Genomic DNA, 13885 nt, shown 5'->3' on the forward strand with positions numbered 1-13885 from the left:
ACCGACTTCTTGTGGCAAATAAAATGCGTTTCATGAGATGCCATACAAATATAAAACATATCATATCAGAATGTTAGACACTTTCAGAGCATTTTTGCTATAATCGGCAGCCACTAGAATACATTTATGCCTACAACGGAAGCATTTTCACTTTAACCAGGCTAATTTTGAAACAAGAAAATACACTCTAGGTTGATATTTGGTACGCCGGCACGTTGTGGATATTTATGTGTTTGACATGAAATCTCTTAATTTATTTCAAATGTGAGACATTTTGAACAAAAATAACAATCATGTTCAGGGATTTGTTCGATGCTGTCATTTTAACCTGCTCCAAATATTTAATGAAATGGGAAACGATTTAACAATTTTCCTGAAAGTATCTTCATTTATTGGAAAATTAGTTTATAGCAATGAAATTTTAATTACTTGCTTAATATTACTTTGTTTATTGTCCACCTTTAGTTATTAAAACGTTTTTCATATTTCTGCCAAATCTTTTATCACTGGCGCCATTAAGACATGACGTATTGCAGGTCAATGTGTGTTCTCTTTTGAGTAACTATTGTATACACATGTAACAATACCCTCATCTACCATGATTTACAACTACAGTAGAACTTCTATGAGTCGAACTTCGATTAGTCTATTTTCTCGATGTGTCGAAGTAAAATGAAAGTCCAGATTTTTTCCCTTACATATTCCTTATCAAAAACCTCTTTATGATAATAAACCTTTTATATGTTGAATTTTTAGATGTGTCGAAGTTTATTTCTTGGTCACAAAATTCACTTTCAAAACCGTAGACAGATCGTCATCCTCAAAAATAGTCATTAAAATTTAAGTCTTCTCTCTCTATATATATTCAACGTAGGGAATCTGTTTCAGTATCGCGCTATGTATAAAATTAAAATTAAATGTATAAAATACAGTATAAAATTTTCAGGATGGCGGATGGTTAACAGTCAGAGGGGAATGTATTTTCTTGCATATCAGACTGGCGTTTCCGTGAGTTTTACACATGCCGGAAATTTCATCTGGCATGGGGTGTGCCAGATGAGTCGTGTGCTGTACAATGGCACGCTTAGTATGACGTCATTTTAAAGATAAAGAATTTAAAATATAATGGAATATGTTAGAATATGCAAGAAAAAATATCTGACATATGGTTGCGGTTCGGATCGGAATATCCGTCTCTCGGTCACCCGCAATCTAAGCAATCTAGCGGGGCATTCCAAAGTATAGTGTAAAATTGCTCTGCTGGTATGCTCAGCTGGCTAAGCAATCTAGCAGGGCATTCCTAAATAGAGTGTAAAAATGGTCTGCTGCTATGCTCAGCTGGCTAAGCAATCTAGCAGGAAATTTCTAAATAAAGTGTAAAAATGCTCTGCTGGTATGCTCAGCTTGCTAGGCAAACCAGCGGGGAATTCCAAAATATAATGTAAAAATGATCTGCTGGTATGTTCAGCTGGCTAGGAAATCTTGCAGGGCATTCCTTAATATAGTGTAAAAAATGATCTGTTGTTATGCTCAGATGGCTAAGCAATCTAGCGGGTCATTCAAAAATATATTGAAAAAATGCTCTGCTGAATTGCTCAGCTGGCTAGGCAATCTAGCAAGGCAGTCCTAAAAAGAGCGTTAAAAATGCTCTGCTGGCTAGGCAAGCCAGCAGAGCTGTCTAAAATATAGTGTAAAAATGTTCTGCTGAATGTACCGCTGACCAGGCAATATAGCAGGGCATTCTTAGATAAAGTATAAAATTGTTCTGCTGAAATGCCGGGATGGCAGAGCAATCTAGCAGGGCATTCTTAAATACACAGTAAATAGTCTTCTTCGTTTACTCCTTATTTATCCTCCTGTTATTCAAATGCCTCTGAAAATGTTAATTTTTGTGCGAAATCTATTTCACTGGTCTGCGTCTGCTGCTGTGACTGACAACCTCGAAGACGTCCAAGGTTTTAGTACAAATGGATTGATAGCCTATTTCACGAATTTTTTATGTTAATGCAGATAATGACATTTTTAGCTCTAAGGCCCATCCACGGTCCATTTCGTTCGTCTGCGACTCATTGTGAACACTCGCATACTTTCAGAAATTTTCAGTGCCATTGGAGATAATGACATTTTTTACTTTAAAGGACTCTTGAGTCTATTTCGTTGGTCTGCGACTGATTCTGAGTCACTCGGAGACTTTCAGGAATTTTGGTGTCAATGGAGATAATGACATTTCTGACTTCTAGAGACCTTCCCGAGTCCAATTTGTTGGTCTGCGACTGATTCTGAGGCACTCACAGACTTTCAGAATTTTTGATGTCAAGGCAGATAATGACATTTTTTGTACTTCTAGAGACAATCTAGGGTCCATTATTTTGGTCTGCCACTTATTCTTGGACACAAGCAGACTTTCAGAATTTTTTGGTGCCAATAGAGATTATTACATTTTTGATATCTTTTGACCACACAGAGTCGTGCTAATGCAGATAATGACATTTTAATGTAAACATGTTCTGCTTCTGACTTAGGGGTCCTAAAAAATAAAACATTGTCATGATCTGCAATGGCACCAAAAATTCTGAAAGTCTGCAAGCCCCAAAGAATCAGTCGCAGACCAAAGAAATATACTCTGGCAGGCCCCTGGAAGCCAGAAATGTCATTATCTCCATTGGCATAAAAAGTCCTGAAAGTCTGCAAGTGTCTCAGAATCAGTCGCAGACCAGCGAAATGAACTCTGGTGGGTCGCTAAAAGTCAAAAATGCCAGAATCTCCATTGGCATCACAGATTCCTGAAAGTCTATAAGTGTCCCAGAATCAGTCGCAGACCAGAAAAATGGACTCTGGCGGGCCCCTGGAAGTAAAAAATACCATCATCTTTATTGGCACCAAATATTCCTGAAACTCTGCGAGTGTCCAACAATAAGCCGCAGATCAATGAAATGGACTCTTTAATGCCCCTTAGAAGTCAAAATATCATTATTTCCATTGGTACAAAACATTCCTGAAAGTTTGCGAGTGTCCCAGAATCAGTCGCAGACCAACAAAATGGACTCTTGAGGGTCCCTAGAAGTCAAAATTGTCAATATCTGCATTGGCACGAAAACTCCTGAAAGTCTGCGAGTGTCCATGAAAAAGGCGCAGGACAATAAAATAGCCTGTTTAAGGTCACTACAAGTCAAAAGTCTTATTATTTTTATTGGAACCAACATTTCCTTAAAGTCTGCGAGTATCTTAGAAGTGCCTAGAAGTTAAAAATGTCAATAAACCTTGACAACAATATATCCTGGAACTCAGAATCAGTCTGCCAGCTTAGCATTGCAGAAGAGCATTTTAATACTATAATTCAGGATGCACCACAAGATTACTTATCCAGCACAGCATTTTCACTTTTTTTCAGAATGTTCTGCTTGGTTGCCTAGCCAGCTCGGAATTTAATGCAAAGCAATTTAATACTATATTTTGGAATGCACAGCTATATTGCCTGGTCGGCGGAGCAGTCCAGCAGAACATTTTTACACTATATTTTGGAATATCCTGCCAGCTAAGCATTCGAGCAGAGCATTTTTACACTATATTTAGGAATGCCCTGCTAGATTGCCTAGCTAGCTGAGCATTCAATCAGAGCATTTTTTCTCTATATTTAGGAATGCCCTGCTGGATTGCTAAGACACATGAGTATCACAGCAAAGCAACTTTACACTATATTTAGGAATGCCCTGCCAGGTTGCCTAGCCACCTGAGCATTCCAGCATAGCATTTTTTCAATATCTGCTAAATTGCAAAGACAGCTGAGTATTATAGCAAAGAAAGTTTACACTATATTTTGGAATGCCCTGCTAGATTGCCTAGCCAGCTGAGCATTCCAGCAGAGCATTTTTCAACTATATTTTGGTATGCACTGCTAGATTGCCAAAACAGCATGAGTATTACAGCAGAGCAATTTTACACTTTATTTAGGTATGCCCTGTCTGATTGCTTAGCCAACTGAGCATTCCAGCAGAGCATTTTTTCACTAAATTAAGGAATGCTCTGCTAGATGCCCAATGAGTATTACAGCAGATCATTGATTTCTCTATATAAATTGAAATGCCTTTTTGCTTAGCTCATTGCTAACTTCTCACATACGATTAATAGAGGTTGTTGAATGAGTGTAGGTTTTTTACTAAATTTATTGAACGAGTTGAATAAAATCATACCGGGCATTATGCGAGCCTCTTGCGGTATTGAACATAATACGAGTTCAATAAATTTAATATTGAATCTACACGAAAATATTATTCTATTTATCACATATATAAAATAAGAACGGTAAACTGTTAACATTACACTTCTCCAAATCACTCCAGAGGCGTGCACGTCGCAGAGAAGGCACACGGCAGGTCAAGGTCAAGTCATCGTAAGTACCAGAGGTGATTGGTTGACCTGTCGTGACTAACTCTGGAGGGTTGGCGCTAATGAGAGCCGTTTTTGTTATCGTCAGTATGGAACATGATGCCTGCCCAGTATTGTCGTACTCCTCTACCACCAACGAACGAAGAATGGGCTACAAGAAGATTCAGCTTGACAAAGACGTCCCCGATGAGACTACCTTAGTGGACCGGCAAGGCTGCTAAATTCTCGGACATATGGAATTTCCGGCGCCGAGTATAAATAAACCGAAATAGAAAGAAAGAAAGTTAAAATTAGTCATTTTTCTTTGACACTATAGTGTATCGCTAACATTAGCGCACTTTAATAGCTATGTTTATAGCTCAAAGTGTTATTATACTAGTGTAATATCGCCAAGTGTAATATCGTTTTTATTTAATGGCTTTATTACACTCCTGCGCCGCGGTTTATGTGATAAATGAAATTTTGAAATGTAAAAATGTGGCACTTATTAAATTAAACTTTATTTTTTGTTTTTTTCTACCAATTACACAAACAAGCTAACAAGGCAAAGGCGTATTAACCATTATACCCCATATAGACGTGATCTGGCAGCTTTTCACCCCCCCCCCCCTTTGAAAACTCAGATAGTGGAAAATGCCCTATTTAGGTCCAAATCTTAAGGTAACGTGTAACCAACGCTGTAAACCTGTAAAAAAAAAGAAACCCGCAAACTAGTGATTTTTGGCAATTTTGTGACGTCCCCCGTTGCCATGGTAACAGGAAATTTTAGACTGTTTCAAAGGCCCTGTCTCGAATTCGTGCCAAGTTTGATCAGAATCGATACATTTTTTATACCTTCGTAGCAGTTTGAACTTGTAACAGATGGCTTTTCAATAAAAACACAATTTTTTTTCACAATATGTTCATGCAGTAAAATGTTAAAGAGATCACATAGTTATACAATTTTTGACTAGTGAGCTATTTGACATAAACATTTAGTTTTGTGTTAGTTTCGTCGTCTTGCTTCTCGATTGAGCTCGTTAATTTTGTTTAATAAAAAAAAGAGAAAAAAGACAATAAATACGACGAAATAAAAAATAAATAATTTATATATGTGGTAGTAATTTTCTACGTGAATTTTATAAAGAATAGTCTGCTGTATATTTTGACCGACAACCCCTTAAACTAGTCTATCCACTTTTAAACGCACCTAAAATAGTAACCCACGAAAAGAAATTCCCGCTTGAAAAAAAAAAAGAAAAGGAAAAGATTATTTATAACGTGTAATGGAATCAAACAAAAAAGCTTCTACTTTTCAGACATATTGAATAATTGCTGTTGTTATTGTTTAAACCGTTTTTATACACGTTTTTTATGAATTATTTTTCCAAAATGTCCCAGTCGAAATACTGGAATTAATGAAAGTGCTAGGAAAATGGTAGAATAAAAAAAATTCAGCTAAAACAAACATAAATTATATCGAAATGTATAAATTGAAAATATAAGTGATACTCGCATTTCATGGGTAATTTTGGAAACGATCTATACAATAACCAATCTCGATATAAACTGAAAATATATTAGCACAACGCTGTTAGGTCTATGATTTACTCTGCATTATTCACCTGTCTTTATAATGTAACACTGTTTACTTTTCAAGCGTATTTGACATGTAATAAAAGACATTTTTCTAGCCATTTCCTGTAACAGAACATACTAGTGTTACATTTTTTAGTATTTTGCTGGTATGCTTTCATATTGTCGGTATTTAAGAAAACAATTCAAAATCAAATTTCAACGGTCATTATTCTGATTTGGTCTTACTTTGCATAATTCACTACAAAGCATATTTTGACTTTCCAGCTTTACTGGTGAAAGAATACCACAAGTGGATTCCCAGACACGATAGAGGACCTGAGTAAAGCCATCGTCGTTACAACTTACTGAAGCTAGATGAATACCGAGAACGGTATCCAAAGCCTCTGACAGGATTCGAACTCACATCGGTATGTGGAAAATGGTTTGAAGCCAAAGCCTTGTCTTACATTTTGATTCTGGGTGTGCGAGTAAATTGCCCCGAGGGTGAAATGTCTTGGTCTCTGGCGCCTTAACTAATTGGTCATAATTTTGACAAACTTAAAATTTAAGATGAACGATTCGATAACCTAGTGAACAGATACACAAAGGTTAACATTACATTTAACATTATATATCAATGTTTCCTTTGTACAGCAATTATAAAAACTGAAACTCTTCAAAGAATCATTCATGAAAATGTGTATAAAACAACAAAAGCAATTATTTAATTTACTGGAAAGTATAAACATTATTGATTGATTTCATTACACTTCATAATCTATATACATAGTGGAGAGTCTCAGTTTGTTATCATGTCAACACTGTCAATATTAAATTTTTCGCCAACAGCTACTCTGAGCCTTTTGGAATAAAATGAATTATATCGTACTATATTTTGATACTCAAGCCAATTTAACATTTTTATCAGCTTGTTTTAATACATGCAATACAAGTATAATGTAATTTTACAAGAAGATTGACTGTTTTGGTTTATAACGTTAGCTACTGGATTATCGGCTTAAAACTGTGATTTCCAGTATTTAATAACCGATACAAACTGCATCAAAAAGAAAAAGATTTAGTATATACCTAAAACAATGAAGCGCGAATAATGATAGAAAAATCCAGTGTCAGTGGCAAATACGGTACCAAACATCGAAGTGCTGGCCTCTTTTTTATCCGATGGTTCCCCTCTTATCTTTGTAAAACGTAGCATTTGGAAACGGGAACCGATGCTACCGAGGGCGTGGCCTCTTCTTCAATCTGTCATTCATGCGTATTATTTCTTGACAGCTATTCTTTTGTTTGTGAAACAAAAAAGAATAGAAGTTAAATTCAGTCTTAGAATGTTCAGATATGTTTTAAATGTAAAATTGTATTGAAGATGAGACTTAAATTAAATATTTAAGTTGAGTTGAGTTGTGTTGTAGAATTTGTGTGGGCCATTTATTTCGCTACTTTTACAAAGTGTGGAAAATGATATCGATATAACGACGCTGCTCATAGCAACACACAAAGCCTTAAAAAGCTACTGCAATATAATATCGATTTTATATCACACAAATTTGACTTCTTTTACATTCTCAGATATTCAAATAGAATCATACAAGATCCGGTAATGTCTTCGCAAAAGTTAAAAAGATAACTTCACAGGAGATTAACCGAAAATATATGCGTACTTTTATTTGAAAGTGGGTTGAAACACATTGGTATGGTTATTTTTGAATTGACGAATATTTAACGAATTTTAAAATGCTCGTTCTTCATGGCATTAGGAGATTTTCCAAGGTCAGTTTAAATATTACAACCACTTGAAAAAAATTACACCACGACGTGACAATTTTAATCACAATCACAATCAGGACTGCTTTCACTGTTCCTAGACTACTAACTAGAAGAACTACTTATATCTCTTCAAGTGTCGTAGGTGGTTATGGATATATAACATATAAGATGACATATAAACATCTCGATTATTTTTATTTTTTGTATCAATAAAGTTTGTCAGAGACAATTGCGTCGGCGGCGCTGTGCAGTCCCAGTCTTCAGAGTTGTCATATTAAACGCTCCATCCAGGGCTAACACAAAGATCCTTTCTTTAAAAAGAAAACCAATTTATGTTTGATTTCTTTTTTGTTTAAAAAATAAATCATTAAGTTTTACAAACATAGCGTATATCCAATTATAAAAATCTTCCATCGGTAACATTTATCAAAGATTATGTGAAAACTGCCGACTTGGTTTATTATTATTATTAAAGTTAAAATAATATATAAAAATCCTTTATCGAAATTAAATTTATAAAGTTTGTTTTTTACAATAGGTTTTGAAAACAGAAAGATAAAACATTTATTAGCATTTAACCTAACGCAATATTAACAAACAGTTTAAAATGAAAACAATTTATATAATAAATAAATATACTAATTACTTAAAGATCCTGTAACACAATTTTTTCATGGTTTTATTTCATAAATATGATGCTCAAATTAAGTTTTTTCAATTTTGTAAGTTTCAATAAGCATTATTTACATTGCCCTATTTAACATTTCATGTAAATAAAGGGAGGTAATTAGAAATTTATTTTCTATAAATTCTAAGTCAAATTTTCCATTAAGAAATGAATTTAAGAAATGAATGAATGCATGGAATTTATTGATTAAATATAATGTGCACACATATTTGTAGTAAACATTTGACATATTCTTAGATGTTTGAAAATTGTTTTATTTGCATAATTATATACATATAAATATTTTTTTTGCAAGTGTGGTATACACACAGTAACAATATCAATCACAAAACATACAGGATCTTTAATAAATAAAGACAGAAAATAAATAAATAAATAGATACATAAATAAGTAAATAAATTAATTAATTAACTAAATACATATTATCTTTATTTTATTTGTATATAATAATCATCATATTTTAAAATTATCATCTCACCAAGTATACTTTCACAGCTACCATAGTTACACCTTTCATCCGCACAACAAGCGTGACAAATGGAACTTTTTTCTTTCATGATACAGGCTTGAGCACGCGTCATTCCAGATGGAGGTTGAGTTAGATTTGCAACACACAATTTGAAATCGTTGTAAGCGTTTTGCATTAAAAACTGACATTGCTTGAACAATAAAGAAAAGTTTAATTGAGTCAAACGTAGCCCATATCAGTAATAATAATAGCCACAATATAACTAGAACTACAAATATTTTATTGCATTAAAACAACATGTTTCACAGCAATACAATTTTCAATACAAAGAAGAGCACAACGCATGTATAATATATGATATGCATTAAAGATGGCTACTTATTTCGCAAGTTTGCATAGTATGTATATTTTGCTAAATTATAAGTTATTGATTTTAGTTTGCACATATGAAGTATGAAGTAATAACAGATTTCTATTTAGTTGGCCACGTATAATAATTATATAATATATCTTCATTTTGAGCAATAGAGGTGGGTTTGATATTTAATGATTTTCCGTCTTTTTGAGTCAAAAGCAAAAGCCATTTAACTTCAAAATGAAACTCTTGAAGTTACCTTCAAGATTAAAAGAATTTTTTTTGTCGATTTTTTTTTACTCAGTACGTTTGGGATTTTTTAACTGTGCTATGAAAAGATAACTGACTTTAAATCATATCCTTACCAATTTGCTTAAACAACCGTAGAAAAACGTATTGTGCCCATTAAAATCGGTCTGAGTTGCGTAACATACCTGCAAAAATGTAAAGGCACACATCAAAATAAAAATAACAAATAAATATAAACTTATTAAATGATCAATTACAAAAACTTATTAAATAATCAATTACAAAAAAGTTAAAAATACATAAATAAATAATTAATGGTTTGAATTTTTAATACCACATAAGGTTAACATATTTTCACTGTTTTGAATTAGTTATGCGTTAAAGAAGCAGAACACTTCAAATATAAAAGATATCTGGACCTTGTTGTTTCCAAAGTTTCATTACCTTCCTTATATTAACAAGTTTAGACACAGAAGCTGGTGCTCATGAAAAATGTCAGGCAACGCTTTTTCATATTCCTATAAGGTTTTCGACAGTCAAAGCGAGGACAGTGTTCCATTTTTGCATTAACGTTGCTCTTAACTCCTGAATGTTTCTAGGTTACAGCTGGTGAGCTGATATCTACCTTTAACTCATTCCACATACGCTCTGTTGGAATAACGTCAGGTGAAAGAGCTGGCCAATCAAGGCGCTCAGTACCCTTTCTCTTCAGGAAGTCGTGGACACGGGCCCTGTTGGAACGCACATTTAATATTAAATTAAATTGATTGTCAGTCTGTCCTTCAATGCCTTCAATGTTCATAAGTGAATAGAAGATGTCTACTGTTTGTCCTGTTCACCTTAAATGCTCCATCGCCCATATAAACCAAACCTGGCGGTGGCGACGAATCAATGGAATTTAAAGGCCTCCATTTACATTGCCATCGTACAACATTTAACGCTCCGTCTTATTTCAGACATTAATTCTAGTAGTATTTGGAGGGTCATTACCAAGGCTAACTGTCGAACCTGGATAATCAAGAATTGAGCTGCAGTCGTCATCTTCAGTTTGCCTCCGCCATGCTTTCTTACGGGCGTACCATACTGCTGTTCCTTTTCTTAGTACACTGTATACCAAATATCACACCAACCTCACGGCGTGTGACCCACCTTCCCGCCCCATCAACACAATTTCAATGTAAAACAATCTGGCACTTATATTACCAAAAATTTGTTATATCGATGGTCAAGGACAATAATGTTTCTTTGCTCTTCCAAAAAACAAGAAGACAAAACAAGAGGGCCGTGATGGCCCTAGATCGACCGAGCAATGTCCGCATCCAGATCAAATTTGATGACAATGGAGTCAAAAATGTGAACTCTTGTGTGTTAACAAGATTTGTTTCCATATTTAGGCAGTGTGACCTAGCTTTTGACCCACGGTGACCCATATTCAAACTTGACCTAGAAAGCAACAAAACAACCTTCCTGACAAATTTCAAGAATATTTGGATCAAAACTGCAGCCACTATGGTGTAAAAAAGACTATTCTATCTTTAGCTCATGTGACCCAGTTTTTGACCGGAGATGACCCATATTTGAACATGACCTAGAAATCATCAAATCAATTTCCAGGAAAGGATCAAAACTGCAGCCACTTGACTGTTAACAAGCTTGATCTATTTAATGCCCCTGTGACCAAGTTTTTGATCTGACATGAACCATCTACAAACTTGACCTAGAAATCATCAAACCAACCTTCCTGACAAGTTTCAGGAATATTTGGAACAAAACTAAAGCCACTAGAGGGTTAACAAGAGTTTTCATTTTTTAGATCATGTGACATAGTTTTTGATCGGAGATGACCCATGTTTAATCTTGACCTAGAAAACATCAAAACAATCTTCCTGAAAATGTCTAGAATATTTGGATCAAAATTGCAGCCACTAGAGTGTTAACAAGCTTTTTTCTATTTTAAGCTCCTGTGACCTAGTTTTTTTACCGAGATGACTCATCTAAGAACTCGATCTGTATTTAATTGAGACTGACATTCTGACAAAGTTTAATGATGATCCAATAAAAACTGTGGTTGATAGACTGTTAATAACCCCAACTGTTGACGACGAACGACGCACGACGACGGACAAAGCCCCATCACTATACCTCACCTTGACCACTTTGTGGTCAGGTGAGTTAAAAAGGGACATTTTATCTCTGACCTATCCGATAAAACGTATCGCTTGAGGTCAGAGACCTTCTCAAAATATTGCTGAATCACACAGTGCAATAACAAGGGACAGGCACACTTGGTTAAAGCGAGAAAATTGGTTGCAAACGTGACAAAATGGCTACCGAGTCATAAATATTTACAACATCCGAACGTATTTTCTTCGGGTAAGTGGGTGTGTATGTTATATTGAAATTCTTTAGTATGTCTATACCTTAAAGCAATGTTTATGACACACTCGGTTTAAGGACTCGGTCTCGCAGCTTCTGATATGACGAAGTTATTGAAGATATAAACTGGTTATGTGCATATTTTGAGATTTGACAAGTGACTGTCCAGAGCTATTTTTATGCCCATTTATTCGCATCTGTAAGTTTTCATTACTGTGTAAATGTTTAAATTTGTATGTTCCAAATTAAATTTCAATACACGAAAATAGCTTGTTCTAGCGCATTTTAGTTGCAAATTTGTCGTTCAAACATTTTTGAATGTAAACTTACTTTTTAAGTCAAAAATTAAACTGCCAGGATTCAACGATGATCATATTGATTAGTCACAGATATTCCCTAAAAATTCATTTTATACATGCAACTGTGTTTTTTCACTTGCTTTTAAAAATATTTTAAATAGCTTTGACATTTAGGGGTATATTTAATTGTCAATTGTTATCATTTATAGGTACGGCCACTCCATGTCAAGACGTTTTGTGTCCTCTCCTTGTTTTTGTTCAGTGCCCTACTGAATGCCTTTGCGGTAGTCAAGTGTGACTGTATTTTGTCGTAGGTTGCATTCTCTTAATGCCGCTTTGCATTGATTATTGATATTTGTTCTTATATTTGTCCAGTTCTACAGCTATAGAGAGCTAAAGCGCTCTTAGATAACATGTATGACGTGAATAAATTAAATCGATATCACATTAAAATCAATACAAAATATATGTCTCACGAGTTACAGAAAAATCCTTAGTTAACTGGGCGCCGCCATTTTGATCTAAATATAGATATCAGAGCGCTTTTTGGCGTCTACATAATTCAAACTATTGCTAGAAAACGCCAAGTACTTCCGGTAAAAGAATGATGTATAAAATCAGAAAATAAACATACATTTCAATGATAAGAACTTATAATAGTAGCGATGATAAATGTAAAAAGTTATTCTACATATCCATTTTGATATATCAACACATTAAAAACAAGTGTGATTTGAGATCAAAATGGCGGATGGGATTTTCCAAACTCCGACGCAGTGTTCCCCATTTGCTTCGCTTAGCCAATCAAATTACTGTTATGCATTTTCGGAATTATTCGGAGCACTCTGATTATTGGTTGAACACCACCAATTAATTCGTTTCTTGTTTACGGTACAAAATACCTGCATTTACATATTTAACAATTGCAATTTACCACATGTTATGCTTAATATTTAATCCTAAAGCTTTCTGCGACTAATTTCATATTACTTTTATATAAAAGTGAAAAGAAATCGGTGCTTAACAAGACGCTGAGCAGTAAATAAATTACACATGGGTATGTGGGAAAAACTCAAAATGTCATCCCCAGGAAAATACTGTTACCCGAGGCGTTAGCCAATATTTATAACGAGGGTGATGATTGTTCTGTTACACACCTTATTGTTATTTATTTCATTACACCGAAAAAATACGGTTATCATTTAAAAATTTAAACTAAATCTAACTGTAACAAAATTGAATCAAAAGTAACGATAACTCAACTACACCTACCTTGCTTGTGTAAGTGTAATTTAGAATAAATTTTCCTTTTTATTCTTAAAGCAAATGATGATATCTACATGTACCAGTCATATACATACAAAAAGCTGTGTTTCATAAGTTCATTTAAAATCATAACAGTATATGAGCGCGTCACGACAAAACCAACATAGTGCGTTTACGACCAGCATGAATCCAGACCAGCCTGCGCATCCGCGCAGTCTGATCAGGATCCATTCTGTTCGCTTACAGACCCTATAACAAATAAAGAAATAGCGAACAGCATGGGTCTTGATCAGACTGCGCGAATGCGCAGGCTGGTCTGGATCCATGCTGGTCGCAAACCCATTATGTTGGTTTTGTCATGACGCGGCTCATTTATTCATCACATCATGACATGGTTCGACAATGGTTATTTACGATGATATCCTACATCTGTCTATTACATCTGTTATGATTC

General features: G+C 34.6%; 2 protein-coding genes across 5 annotated transcripts in view; one reads left to right on the forward strand and one right to left on the reverse strand.

The window, feature by feature from the left end:
* The window catches only part of LOC132725919 (kidney mitochondrial carrier protein 1-like), a 263207-nt gene that overhangs the window by 201880 nt on the left and 47442 nt on the right, over positions 1-13885 (forward strand). The gene's annotated exons all lie outside the window — the stretch shown is intronic.
* Positions 7905-13885, reverse strand: part of LOC132725920 (uncharacterized) — a 35916-nt gene continuing 29935 nt past the window's right edge. Inside the window, exons 8-11 of one of the 4 annotated variants that reach the window (XM_060711120.1) lie at positions 10116-10221; positions 9607-9675; positions 8896-9076; positions 7905-8039 (exon numbers count right to left, since the gene is read on the reverse strand). In XM_060711120.1, the coding sequence (XP_060567103.1) occupies positions 7948-8039; positions 8896-9076; positions 9607-9675; positions 10116-10221 (448 nt within the window). In that variant the 3' untranslated portion in view covers positions 7905-7947. The other 3 variants (XM_060711121.1, XR_009625126.1, XM_060711122.1) reach the window with 3 other exon arrangements.

This window comes from Ruditapes philippinarum, unplaced genomic scaffold, assembly GCF_026571515.1.
Source record: "Ruditapes philippinarum isolate M1 unplaced genomic scaffold, ASM2657151v2 ctg27_1_1_1_1, whole genome shotgun sequence".
In the NCBI taxonomy this organism is placed as follows: Eukaryota; Metazoa; Mollusca; class Bivalvia; order Venerida; family Veneridae; genus Ruditapes; species Ruditapes philippinarum.